The sequence below is a fragment of the Notamacropus eugenii genome, chromosome 1 (genome assembly GCF_028372415.1).
Source record: "Notamacropus eugenii isolate mMacEug1 chromosome 1, mMacEug1.pri_v2, whole genome shotgun sequence".
In the NCBI taxonomy this organism is placed as follows: Eukaryota; Metazoa; Chordata; class Mammalia; order Diprotodontia; family Macropodidae; genus Notamacropus; species Notamacropus eugenii.
In genome coordinates, this window is record NC_092872.1 from 496,981,276 (window position 1) to 496,996,016 (window position 14,741).

At 39.2% G+C, this 14,741-nt stretch overlaps 1 protein-coding gene across 4 annotated transcripts in view; it reads left to right on the plus strand.

Moving 5' to 3' along the window:
• The first annotated feature begins 1,758 nt into the window (after positions 1-1,758).
• Positions 1,759-14,741, plus strand: part of GMEB2 (glucocorticoid modulatory element binding protein 2) — a 58,894-nt gene continuing 45,911 nt past the window's right edge. For all 4 annotated transcript variants that reach the window (XR_011972298.1, XM_072633287.1, XM_072633288.1 and 1 more), the window contains exons 1-2: positions 1,759-2,051; positions 9,378-9,569. Coding sequence is in view for 3 of the 4 variants with exons in the window: in XM_072633287.1 (XP_072489388.1) it covers positions 9,439-9,569 (131 nt within the window). In the remaining variant the exon portion in view is untranslated. The remainder of the gene's footprint in view (positions 2,052-9,377; positions 9,570-14,741) is intronic.

The following is a 14,741-nucleotide window of genomic DNA, read 5'->3' on the forward strand; positions in this document are numbered from 1 at the left end:
GTTAAATGACTTGCCCAGGGTCACACAGCTAGTAAATATCTGAGGATACATTTTACCTCAGGACTCTGATTCCAGGTATTTTACCACCTAGCTTTTCTTTTGTAAATGAATAACATCCACTTACCACACAGTAGTCATTGCATACATGGAATTGCTTCATTTTGTATCATTTATACAAAGCCTTACCCTTTTCGCCTATATTCACCATATTCATCATTTTTGACCTAGCAGTAATATTTTACTATATATTACTATTTGTCTTTTCAAAACCAAATCAATATAAATACAGAACAAAGGCATAAAAACAAGCTTTATCTTTTACTATATTTTATAAAGTCGTTATTTAAAAAGCCAGAGGTTCCCTTAACAGGTGATAACTCGGAATAATTTCACTAAGCTTCCTTTATAATACAGAATATGCATAAACATCCCTAAATGCAAACCACATGTTGCTTTGTGCCAAGTACAGAGCCCACTTAAATTTTACAAGTATCATTGGGGGAGTCTTTTGGAATAAAAATGTATTCCAAATTAAAGTTTACAAAGTACTTTACTCACAACCTGACGAGATGGGAATAATTATATCCGCTCTACCTACTCCACATGTTTAGAAACCTGGGCTCAGAAAAATTAAAAGATCCCTCCAGAAATAAGTCAAGTGGAACCTAGATAATCTGATTCCAGTCCACCTGCATTTCTACCATACATGCTGCCTTTCTAGTTTACATAATGCAACACGTTGCCTTCGTCACAACAAAAAAACTAGCAGCTAGGCTAGCAATTGCTAAAAGATCATGGTTAAGTGGAATCCTTAAAGAGTTCCAACTTGTTTACCTTAGCATCCCCAAAAAATTAGTAAGAGGAAATTACTCCCTCTGCCCTGGAAAACCTCTCCGTGGTGCCTGCAAGAAAGGCTTAAACCCTGACAGAATTAAAAGCACTGAGGATCACACGTGTAACGAAAGGAAACCTTTCTAGGAGACAAGGCATTGAGATATGAGCAATATAAAGTTGGAACCTTCCGGTCACCAACACTACACAGGAGGAAAAACAAGTATTTCTCCGGGGTTTTCTCTGCTACTCCTTCCGGCATTTCTAAACAAACATCGAGAAAGTCCGTGGGGTTTTCGGGAGGGATAGGCAGCCACTGACATTTTTTCTCACGAGGGCTTGGGAACATTATTGACAGCTATACCTACTAGCAGAAGGAGTGACGAATAAAGGAGGGAATCAGAAAAGCAGAGGTTCAACCCTGACTGACGCACGCCTTCCTTGGGGTCGGCGGGAGCAGGGTCGCTGCAGCCAAACTGAGCGTGTACAGGACTCTCACTAGGCTCAGGCTGTTCCCTCCTCTGGACCGCTGGACTTCTCCCAAAGTAAAAACCCAATTTCCGACCCAACATCAACATACAACATTCCTGCGCCCAATCTGCTACAAGGTGAAAGGGGCCACTTGTACTACGATGCCCACTGTACAGGCGGAGAACAGGCCCCCACCGCTGGATGCGGGCAAGGGTGCTTTCTGGACGTTCCCATCATCCTCCCTAAATGAGAGCTACCTTCCTGTTTTCCTCTCTCTCTGGTTTCACTTAGCGACCCACCCACAAGCAGCTTCCCGCAGAGGAGGACGATACCAGAGGAAGACGCCCTGATCTCTCCACCCAACTTGAAGCCACAGTCGGCTAAGGCGGTTACTTGCTGCAGCATGGACCCTACGTTCTACGCGCAAGCGCGTAGGGCCCGCCCAAGACTTATTTCACATTTCCCAATCAGCCCTGCTCCCGCCTCCCTACGGAGGCTTTTCAAACCACAAGAGCACCAAAAAAGTCACCCCCCTCCCCCTTCCGCACCCCTCCTGCGTGCGCGCCCCTCGCCTCCTGCGTCACCCGGGAGGCGCGCGCCCGAGCCGCCGCCGCCGCCGCCGCCGCCGAATATCCAACAAGGAGCGAGCCCAGTGGCCGCCGTCCTCGCCAGCGGAGTCGCCGCCGCTGTCCCCTTGCCTGCCCCCGTCGTTGGGCGTTTGAGCAAGACTGGTTTCGGTTCTCCCCGAGGTAAGCGGCAGCCACAGTGGGGTCTCCCCGGCCCGATCCCTTCCTCTCACCTCCCTCTCACCCCCCCGCGGCGAGGCCTCTCCGGCTCCCCTCACGCACCCGTCCGTCCAGTCAGGGGTCCCTGCGGAGCGTCAGGACGTTACGGCAGGAGGGGGGAGAGGAGGAGGAGGAGGCGACGGCGACGGCGACGGCGGCGGCAACGGCCGCAACGGCCGCCGGCGGCAGTGACTGCAGCGTAAATACGGCGTGAGACGAAGCCGGCTGCCGCGTGCGTCAGGCCATTCCCACGCCCTCCCCCTCGCCTCGCGCCTCTGCCCCCACGGGGGGAGGGGGAGGGCAGGGAGGTGGGGGAAGGGAGGAAGGGGACTTGGATGTGCCGCAAAAAGCGGCCTGGGTTGGGGGAGCTGCGTGGTGTGGCCGCCGCCCGCCGCTCGCCGCCGCCTCCCTCAGCTTCCCGGGGCGGGCGGGCGGCGCGTGCATGCTGGCCCGCTCTTTTCCTTCCTGGAGAGTGCGGTCTCCCGCAGCCTCCTCCCCCGGAGCTCCTCCTCCAGTTGCATGCAGCATGCAGGCCTCCCCTCCGCATCCCCATGCACCGTGAATAGCTCCCCGCGGCGCCCCTTGGGTTCCCTCCTTTATATGCCTAGGGCTGGCTCCCCGCTCCCCACCCCCACCCCCTGGCCACCGCGCGGCCGCCCGACAGTTGCATGTACCGTGTACAGGTGGCTCCGAAGCCCTCCCCGCCCCGGGCGGTGCTGTCCGCAAAATCCCGCTCCCCCCGCCCCAGCGGAAGCCCCTGGAGCTGGGTCTGCCGGCGCCGCCTGGCCGCCTGGCCCGGCGCTTCCCGAGCAGGCCGGCCCGGGGTGGCTGGGAGGAGGAGGGGGCCCCCCGCGCCGCGCTGGACGGGGCTGGGCTTTGTGCCCTTCTCTGCGACGCCGTTGGGAGGCGGCGTTTCCGCCCTCCCCGTGTCGGGCCCGGGCTGCCTCTCCTGGCCTCGGCTCGGCCCCGGGCCCGGGCGCCGCTGCCAGGGGCAACACTCCTGATCCTGGCCCGACTTGGCCGCGCGGGCCCCGAGCCCCGCTATTCACTGACCGGTCTTTTTTTTTTCAGACTCCCCCTCCCCCCTTCCGCCATACCCGAATGGCAAAACTGCACTCGTTGCTGAACAGCATTATGCTGCGTTCTAAAAAGAAAACCAGTACTTTTTGGCGGGGGGGGGGGGGGGGTCAGAAGTGTTATAGAATCAATAGTAAAACAGCTCATGAGCATGAAAAGTAACTTTAGAAAAATCCCTGTGACTATCACAGGAATTTGGATTATTTGATGGGGATGACACTGACATATAGTACCGTACAGCACATACTGTCTATACAGCTATGGTCTCAAGTCTGAGTTATCTCTGAATTAAGATACTCGTCCTTCTCTTAACCAGATTTTTGGATGACAGTCTACTTAACTATGTAGACTTACTAGCTTTGTGGGTAAAGTAGGAGGGGGAAAGTTAATATGACAATTTCTAGGCCTTTTTTTTCTCATTAAAAAAAAGCAAATTGCAGTAATATCCTTGGGTATCCTGGATTAGAGTCTGTGTCATTTCACAAGGGTGGGTGATGAGAGTTATTTAAGGGAAAATAGAAGAGACTTACCTTTTTGTGGACATGAAACTAGTCTGATCCTAAAAGTGTGTGCAAAATCACTTTTTATGGATAGTTAGGAGATTTGATGAACTTAAGCAATGTTTCTGCTTTATGAAGAACTGAAAGCATTTAGCAAAGTGAGTGAGCAAACCAACCAACCAACCGTGGGTGTGCTCAAGTGGGAACTTGTACATGTAACTTATATGTGGGTGTAGAGTATCTGTGTAAAAATGAGAAGCTTATCTATGTATTTCTTTTCTGGTTGCTGAGATGTGGGGGAGTATATACCTCTGTGGGTGAAGCTGGTGTTTTAAAAATAGTAAAAAGAACAAAGTATTGGTTGATGATACAGCTGTGTGTGAAGGTTCCTTTTGCTTTAGCTGCATTATTATTTAAGCTGACTAGTAAAATTTAACTATAAATGTAATTGATAGTCGCTGTTAATTTAAAGAATAAGGAATTAATTTTAATGAAACTTCTTGAACAGTTGAAATTGAAAGGAGACTTGATAAATATCTGAGTTATAAATATGAAATAGATTTAACTGTTAAATTGCATTTTAAAAATTGATTTTCTCTGTTTTACTGATATCTTTTGCTTTCACTTCACATTCATTTTAAAATATATTCCACTTTGTAGACTTTTTAAAGTTTTTTTTAAGCAAAACACTTTGAACTCTTTATTTTCACATCCACATGATATAAACATCAAGGTTTAAATTATGAGGTTAGGTATTATATTTTAAAGAATGCTGTTTGGTTCTTTTTGCATTAAAAATAGACTCATTTACAGGAACTTCGTTTATAGTACTTGACTATATTTTGTATAGAAAACATTTTTCGTTGGTAAGTACATTTTTTGCATTACTTTCCTTTGAAGAAAGATGAATTTTAAATACCAAACAATAACTTGCTCATTTTTTAAAAAAGACATAATGATCCTAGTTGAGGGGAAAATAATGAAATATTGACAAGCCCCCCCAAATAGTTGGATGCCGTTTTTTGACTTTCAGTAGTTATGTGTATAGTGCACATATTGTGCATGTTTTATATACAATTTTTGTGGGGAGGATAAGTTGCCTACTCACATAACCATGCTAGTTTATTTTTTGGATGTCTGTGGGTGTCATATCTTCCATACTAGATTTAAAGCTCCTTGAAACTACTATGGCCTATATTAGCCCTTGAGCTAGTAAGAACTTGATAAGTGTCATGAAATTGTTTTATTGTGACAGTTCTTATTTCCCTCTGTTACTTGTTTTAGCAGATGGACTCCTGAAAAAAGCAAAAGTTTTAATTCTCTGAAAAACTATATGCAGCATAGGTTTCAGTTGTACCAGTTCAGTTATCTTTTGAAAAGGGAAGCTGAAATAGGTGGCATGCATAAGAAAAATAAAATATACTTTGATTCATAAGTTGTCTTAGGAAGAAGACTTGGATAAAATGTTGATATATATTGGACACATGTATATTTAGGATACTTTTGCCAAGGATATTCATGTACTTCCAAAAAACCTTTCAACAAACTTTAATTTTTACCAGCAAGGTTCTTCAGATGTGCTTTCCAAACAAAAGACAAGTTTCTATCAACATTTCTTTGTTTTGTATGGAATTTTGTCAAAAAGAGAAATGACTGATATTTCCATAAGAAATTGAAAAGCTAGACTTTTGATTTTGAGTGTACTGATAGCACATTAGAGTTGAAACTGTATTTGTATTTACTTTGCTTTTGTGTACGGGCTCTTACGGAAAATGTAGTTCATAGCTTTTTGTAATTTCCATTTGGGCATAGACTGAAATCTGTTGTGTTTGAATTTATCACACAGTGTAGATTCTTTAAACCCCATATTGAAGATATGGAAACTTATGTAGGTACACTGTGGAATCAAGTCTTAATAACCTTTTGTAACCTTAGTAACATTTTTCTATGTAGCTAGTTTATTTTGTAGCCAAGGATAATGTACAAATGACCTGTATTAAATTTACTTCCAATTTAATATTACAGTATTCTAGTTTCCATTGGAGAAATCAGAATTTCATAGAGTGTTATTTGTTATATAGAATGTTTAGTCAAGCAAGATTAAGAAGGCCTTAAGTCCCTGAGTAAGGAATTTGGAATTTATTCAATAATGATAGTCTCCAAACATGTATTTATTTATTTTTTTCCCTAAATATTTGTGAAGTGCGTATTTGGTAGCCAGTCTGTGCTGTTAGGGATGCAAAGAATGGCAAAAACATGGTCCCTGCCCTCAAGGATCTCACATTCTAATGAGGAAGACTAATCAAAAATTGATATTTTAGAAATTTTCATTTGAGGATTGCCTGTGACACTAAGAGAGTCAAGTTTCTATTTGTTTGACTGTTTTAGTGTAACAACAAAGCTCAGAGCTCAGCCCAGTTAAAATCAACAAAGCAGTTTTCTGCAGGTAAATTATTAATAAAAATAAGAAAATGTCTTTTTTTATTTAAATGTCTTTTTAATTTTTATTTAAATGTTAAATGTTTCCAGTTACAAAGGCAGCTAACATTTAAGAAGAAAAGAAGAAAAGTTAAAATTAAGAATGAATTAGAATTTGAATCATGTAGGATATTTACTTTAGAATTATTACGTGATTTTTTAAAAACCGTGACATGCTTAGAATAATTGTCCATGTAGGTACCTTAAATTATTTACAGACTTTTGTGTAGAAGCTTTAAGCTACTTATGTAAATATGAAAATTATTTTAAATATATAATGTTCATAAAGCAAATGTTTAATATACTTTGGAGTATGAAGTTAAAACTGTAAATATAACTGGCTTCAATTTTGCAGCTTCTCTCACAGAATTGTTTGAAAATGGAGTCCATCTTCTGGAGATTCTGGCACAGGCTGGGTCACATGCAGCAGCTGGAAGACATGCTCATGTACATGTGAACACTTTCACTCCATACAGACATTGTATTAGCTTACTGTTTTGTTTAAAATTGAAATGTTAATAAACACTGTATTATGTAAGAGTACTTTTTGGAGCTGTTTATTTATATACTTAAATCTTCTACTTTTTTAAGAGTTTTCTGCATTCATCACTTTCCAGTGGTCCTCTAAAGCAGTATCTTCCCCTTATCCTGTTAATAACTTGGAAGTTACTTGAGTCTTACTCTAAGTTGTTTATATTCCTAGAATTCTTTCCTTTTTTTTCCTCAGAATTCTCTCCACACATATACCATCCAACTCAGAAAAATACCATTCTTAAGAAATCCATCTACAATTTCTTTCTTGCTACTTTTCCCTGAGAAGCATGGATTTTTTTTTTTTTTGAGAAATGGTACTTTTCTTTCTCTGATTAGAAATATATATATACATATATGTACTGTTTTTACACTTAGTTGATTTCTTGTCTCTGATTTATATATCTAGGTTTAAAGAGAAAAGCACCATAATTTGCATTTTGGTGAACCTGTAAACTCCACTTGGTCACTGTTCTCCTTTACCTCATTTATTACCAAACTTGCTTATTTCTGTTTGCTGAATCAGGAATGTTGGGAGGACCATTCTCAGGGAGAGGAGGATTCCAAAAGTTGTGGGCTAGTACAGCAGTCCTCATATTTTTCCCATTCTCTTAATTATTATTTGTGAAACAAGAATTAATAGCCCCCTGAATATCCAACTTAAGCCTTTTGTAAAGGTATACACATTCTCCCCCACCCACACCCAAATGAAATTAGATCAAAAGCTACTATTATGTTAGTTCTGTTCTTATTAGTGTAAAATTTGTATATAAATATGAGTACAGTAGTTAAATGGTCTAATTTTTTTGTTTGCTGTTCAAAAGCTAGAGTATCAAATTACCTCTGAGGTAACTCCTGAATATTCAGGCAAAGTTAGTTAAAATTTGCCCTACCTTCCTTTTATATTTTGTTTTTCAGTCATATTTGACTCTCTGTGACCATATTTGGGGTTCTCTTTGCAAAGTTATGGGAATGATTTGCTATTTCCTTCTCCAGCTCATTTTACACTTGAGGAAACTGAGACAGAGTTAAATGCCTTGCCTAGGGTTCTATAGCCACTAAGTGCCAGAGGTCAGATTTGAACTCAAGAAGCTTAGCTCTGGGCCCTGCACTCTATCCACCACACTACCTGAATGCACATGTATGTCCTTTTATATTAGAGAAAATAGCATTTATAGCTCTTTAAAAAGGAGGGATAACTACTGAGATAGTTATAGAATTTTATACCTTGAAGAAACTTTAAGTACTAAGTACAGAGTATATGTTTAAATGTAAAGGTTTTAGATTTACGTTGAGCTATTCAGTTTTGCACAGATTAAATGTTGAATTGACCAGTTTTCTGGAAAGTGCTAGTTCATAAAAATGACTAGGTGAGAATATGTGTAATTCTGGGCAAATCTATCACCTCTGCTACAAAAGCAACTCGATACCCATGTCTTAATGATCATATTATCTTGATAGCACTCTAGTGAAAGGTGACACTAGTGATCTCTTGAAATGTAGTACACAATATAGTATGGCACACTTTTTATAGTACCTGGAATAGTAGGTTTTTTAGTAATTACTGGAGTTGAGAGTTTTATAAAATTTGTCATGGCCAGTGTCATTTTAAGCCTGATTTAGTGTATTAACTTTAAAACTTTAAAAAGTTCCTAGGTTTTTCTTTGAAGAGTTTAAATGATTTTTTAAAAAAAATTTAAATTTAAAAAAAAAATCTGCCCATTGTTTTCTGGTACGTACTTGATAGAGAAAGAGACAAGGCTATCCGATTGACAGTTTTCCTTGTTTAGTAAAGTTGAATTTTGCTTCTCAGATCTGTGACCCCTGGTGGATTATGGTGCAGCCATTATGATGTTCTTTGACAGTATTTTTTTTAACCAATTCCTACATTATTTAGGGACACTATCTGCTGCCCATGAAAATATGTTGCTACTGAAACCTTGAGTTGTTGAGGCCTGTGACTCTTCCTTTGAATTGCTACCATACCTTTAGAATTCTTTTTTCAGGGCATTAGGCCAGAACTCCTGGAGGAGAGACCTTGGCTGCTTAGCAACACCTTATCCTAGGGATTTTTAGATTCAGTAAAATGATAGGACTTTAGACACTTATTTGTTCCTCTCAAATCTAAAGCCCTATCATTTCTCTGAGTCAAAAAAAAAATTGTTAGAACAAGCTATTAATATACTTATCTCAAGTAAGGGGAAAAAGAATTGTAGTAAAAGATGGATTCTTGCCTTTAATCAGTTAATTGCAGCTCAAAAGTTTTTAATTTTTTTAATGCTCCTATATACCCAAGACTTTTCTACAGTACACTTAGCAGATAAAGCTTATTGATCTAGTATACTATGTATTGTGCATTTCACTGTGAACTATTGTAATAGAAATGTAGTCATAAGTGTTCATTTCCTTCTTTAGTGACTTCTACCAAAACATCCCAGTTTCTGTTTGTCAAAACTTCTTAAAATAACCTGGACAGGACTGCAGTGATCTTTTTGTTGTACTGGAATTTTAGTGTTAACAACTTTTGCTCAAAATAATTGTACCAGCAATTGGATTGGAAGATTATTTATGTTATACCTAACATTTTGTAAAAAAAAAAAAAAAAAAAAAAAAAAAAAAAAGTTGGTTTTGCCCTATAGTTATTTTATCCAAAATAGACAACTTTCCTATGACCCATTTGTGATCTTATTTATTTTTTGGCCAGGACTTATAATCCTGGGGGAGTCACTGCATTACTGGTAATTGGTATCCTCATCTGACTAATCATGGCAACCCCCGATGTGAGTGTCCACATGGAGGAAGTAGTGGTTGTGACAACACCTGACAATGCAGTTGATGGCAGTGGTGTGGAAGAAGTGAAAACTGTGTTGGTGACAACAAACCTGGCTCCTCATGGGTAAGAATGATCTTTTATCTTGCTTTTTGCAAGGTTAAAAATTGGAATCTTATTAGGTCTTTGTCCTCATCGTACCAATATGTTTTTTCTTGGATTTTTTTTTTTTTTAAAGAGTAGCATTCCACAAGCTTTTCTTTTAGAGGCAGCTTGATGGCACAGTGGATAGAACCCTGAGCTTGGAATCAGGAAGATCTAAGTTCTAATGCAGCCTCAGACTCTTACTAGCTGTGTGAACCTGGGTGATTTGCTTAACCTCTGTCTGCCTCAGGCTCCTCAACTGGAAATTGGGGATAATAATAGTACCTACATCACGGGATTGATGTGAGGATCAAATGAGATAATATTTGCAACTTAATTAGCACAGTGTCTGGCACATAGTGTGTGTGTTCGTCCTTCGTTGCTGAAGAAGACCATGCCATCAGAGAAATGATGACATAACTTGCATTTGACTTTGTTTTGAGTGAGGGAGGGCTGTGCATGTCACCAGCCTCATTTCTCCTCCAGAGCCATCTGAATCCAGTGACCAGATATTTATCAGGATGATTGGAGATGACCCAGGATGAGGCAGTTGGGGTTAAATGACTTGCCCAAAGTCACATAGCTAGTGAGTGTCAAGTGTCTGAGGTGAGATTTGAACTCAGGTCCTCCTGACTCCTGCATGGTGCTCTGTCCACTGTACCACCTAGCTGCCCCCCTCTGGCACATAGTAGGCACTTAATAAATGCTTATTCCTCCCTCTTTTACTCGGTCACATTTATTTTAGAGTCAAATCAATTAGCATGTTATTTTTTTTTTTGAGAAGAAATAAAACATATTAGTCTTTGCCTGAAATCTAAGAAAAACTAACTATAACTATATTTGTCTTTTATTTTGCCTTCATCAAATTGGTGTCCTAGTACTTGTCTTCATGTCAGGTGAGCTGCCATGGAGGTGGTAGCTTTATGGATTTTTGTTATTAGAGACTTTCAGAAACTTTTTCTAAATAGAATTGAAAATTTGATGATTTCTACTAGTAACTTCATCTGTGAATTTTTCTAATCTTACTATATTCTGTAGCAATAAAAAAATGTTGATTAATAAGAGGGTATTTTGTTTTCATTGACTTTTCTTTAAGTAAAAACACAGCCATATGACCAAAGTGACTATCAGTCTTTCCTTTCCCACAAAAAAAGATAATAATGGTGATATAGATCCCATAGAGAGAGAACTTTAAGATATATAAAAATGTATTCCTATCAGTATCCTTATGAAGAGGTAGGTTGTATTAAGTAGTTGCATTTTGCAAATAAGGAAACTGAAATCAAAAAGTGGTTTGCCTAAGGTCATACACCTAATGCAAATCAGAGCTGTGACTCAGCGCCAAGTCTCCTGACTCCAAGTCCAGTGTTCTTTCTATACTACGGTGTACTTCAGTGTCACTTCATGTGCCGAGTGGAATGTACTTTAATATTTTAAACCTAGAGAATGATCGTCAGTTTTGTACTGCTCTCCTTGCTCGGTTATAAACTCCTTGAGTACATGGACCATGATAAATCTTTATATTTATCCCCATATGGGGTAAGTCCCCATATGGGTACTTAGCAGAAACTGTACTTTTTAACTTAGTTGCTGCAGCATGAGTGAGCTTTCCCTATTGCCCTGCCACTAAACTGCTTGATTTAGCATATATTTAGAAATAATTGGAACTTAAGGCTTGTGTGTGTAGATATTTACTTGTAACTTAGCTTGATTGTTAATATAGACTTTGAGACTCCCTCTTTCCCATTGCTTTCAAAATTGTCCTTGGGTAGTAGTATTGGAATTTAGTATTTTTCCTGGAATATTTCCCCCTCTTACTTAGAATCTACTTGAAAAATATAATATGTATATAACTGAGCTTTCTTGCTTAGAAGAGCATCTCTGATAGATTTAAAGGTGAAAGTTTGCATGCCTCCTACCCTCTTTGCCTAGCTTGTTCATGATGGTGAGGTACAACTTCAAAGTCTACACAATCCACATTTCAGCTCTGACAATTTTTTTCCCGTCTATAAATCATGAAGAGGAAATGTGAAAAAAAAAAACTGTTAAAGTAGGTGACTATTAATATGTATGTGAAAGCTATGATTTTAAAAAAATGTTTCATGGTCTCTTTATATACGTGTCTCATTTGACAGTTACATAGGGCTATCTAAACATTAGCTTTTGCATTCTCTAACTTGATTATATCATGGGTTTATTAGCTTTCCAGAAACTGTCTCATTTTATTCTTACAAAGTTTATAATTTCTGTTGTTCTAGCATGTTTATTTTTTTAAATCTATTAACTAATGAACTTTGAGTTTTATACTAAACAGACTTTTAAAGAAAATTAAGACCTAACAATAAAGGCAAATGTTTGTCACTCTTCACTTTGTCCTATTTCTTGTGTATATAATTCTAAAGAATTGCTCTTTATTTGTTAGACATTTATAGAGTCACAGAACTAGAATTGGAAGAAATATTGTGAGTAATCTAGTCAAAGTCCCTATTTACAAATGAGGAAACTGAGTCCCACAGAAGTTGGGATTTGCTCAAGTTCATATAGGTAGTAAATGACAGAGCTAGGATTCAAACTCAGGTCCTTTGACTAAAAGTTCATCATTCATTTCACTGGATCACAGAAAGAAAAGTAGATCTGTGTGTTCCACTTTGAGCAGGAATCTAATACTTGAGGCAACTAAGGTAGATTATTTAAAGGGCCTAAAAATAGTTTGTCTCTGTTTCTGTTGTAATTTCCTATTTATCCAGCTCTGTACAAAGGTTTGATTGAGTTTGAAATTTGTTTTGAAAGAGCAGAGACAAGCCAATTGCTTCGGGAGCACTAGATCTTCTCTTTTCTTGTCTATTGGGTATTTTTCTGGGGGAAATTTCCCTGTTAATGAAATTCTAGTAGTGCTTTTTCTACTCTCCATTTGTTTTGTCTTGGCACTTGGCTGATTTCTCTTGGGTGGACATATGTACTGCTGGGAATGAAATTTTTTTCCCTTCCATTTTCTCTTATTAGAATGAACAGTTATTCTGCTCCCTCTCTAAAAAGGAGAGGATAGGGGAATGCCAAATTGCTATTCTTGGTTTTATAATGTTTCCTTGAGCATTCATTTGAAGGAACATTTCATAGCACTTTTCTGTCTCAGCAACATATTCCGACCTTTGCTTCAAAGTTTGTGATTTCTAAGGCTTCTCTTTTCCTAAATACAAATTTTAGTGAATTAAGCCCTCTTTGGCTGTGATTAGTATGTAGTATTGTAGTCGTGATCAATTTCCATGTAGAAGCCATCCTCCATAAATTCACTTGATGGAGCGTGTCAAAAGATATTAGATTCTAAAGCTGGAAGGAGACTTGGGAAATTGTCGAGTGCATCATTCACTTCATTTTGCAGATGAGTAAATTGAGACCTGGAGAGCTTAACTGTTTTGTCCAAGTTCACACAGCTAGCAGGTAGAAGAGCTGGAATATAAACTTGGATCCTCTGACTCTAAATCTGATTTTCTTTCTGTCATGCCATCCAGCTTCCACACTGTTCTGTCAACTACCTTATTCACTTAATTGAGCTTAACAAATTGCCTCTGAAGAAAAGATATGAATAAATCGATGGAGTTTCACATTTTTTAACATGAACAATGGAAAGAGCATTGGGTGAACAAGAGTATACTGGGCTTAGTTTTGTCACTTTGACCTCTCTGAGCCTTAGATCTTTCATCTGTAAAATAATATCTATCCAATTTGCCTCACAGGGAGTGATGAGGATTAAGTGAGACTTTCCATATAAAGTGCTTTGTATTCTCTAAAAATGAGAATTGTTATTTTTATAGTTAAATCACCTAAATAAAGATATGAGAAAGATTCACATTTTCCCCTATACTTTGCACATGTGTCCGCTAAAGTATGGTGATTTTTACACTGGTTGAACATGGAAGTAAGTAGCACCTGACTTGCACTGAAGTGAAGGTACTTTTTAATCTTCTTGGCTTTTGTTTTTTGTCTTGTTTTCATTATAACTAGTTCTACTAGGATAACATTATTTCATGTGGCTTAAAAGTTTAGAAAGCACTTACAAAGGTACAAAGTGTGCAGCCCTCTATTTTGCAGATGAGGAAATTGAGGCTCAAAGAAGTAAAGCAGCAAAACAGGGTATGAAACTTGGGTCTTCTGAGTGGTAAATGGCCTTAGAGGCCATTGTGTGCCACCTCCTTATTTTTAGAGAAAACTGAGGCACAAAGACCTGTCCAGGGTCATATAACTGGTAGGTGTTTGAAGTGGGTGCTTTGAACCCAGGTCTTTCCAACTTTAAGTCCAGTGTTCTGTCTACTATGTACTACCACCAATACCAGAACAGTTTTTTCTTTCCTCTTTCCTCATTGATTTCTTATCCCTTTTCAAGAGGCTTTTCCTTCCCACTGCTAGTACCTTCCCTTTGAGATTATTTTCCATTTATACAGAGCTCATATGTCCATAGTTACTTGAATGTTATCTCCCCCATTAGAATACAAAATCATTGACGGTAGTGACCATATTTTTGCCTTTCTTTATATCCCAGCCCTTAGCATAGTGTATTGGCACATAGTAAGTGCTTAAGAAATGCTTGTTGACTGACTGACTTCCACAGTCTAGCTTCTGACCTCATCATTCAACTGAATGAACTCTTTGCAATGTTACCATTGACCTCTTAATTTCCAAATCTGATGTCTTTTCCCAGTTCTTCTTGGCCTCTTTTGTAGCATTTGACACTTGAACACCTACCTCCTCCTGGATACTTTATCTTCTCTGGGTGTTTGTGACTATTTCCCTTCTGATTCTTTACTCTTTGACTTTTTTTTCTCAGTCTTCTTTTATCTCTATACTTTTTTGCTTGGTGACTGCATCAGCTTTCATGGTTTTAAGATTATCTTTATGAAGCTGCCTCAAGTTTGTATATATCCAATCCCAGTCCTGAGTTCTACTCATACATCACCAATTATCTATTAGACATCTCAAGTTAGATGTCCTGAGGACATTTTAAATTTAATACGTGCAAAACTGAACTTTCCCTTCAAAGCCATCCCTCTTTCTAGCTTTTTCTAGTTTTTGTTAAGGGTGCCACAATCCTTCTAGCTTCCCAGCCTTGGCATTATTATTAAAGCTTCACTCCACCTCTCCCCACTTATCCAGTCTGTT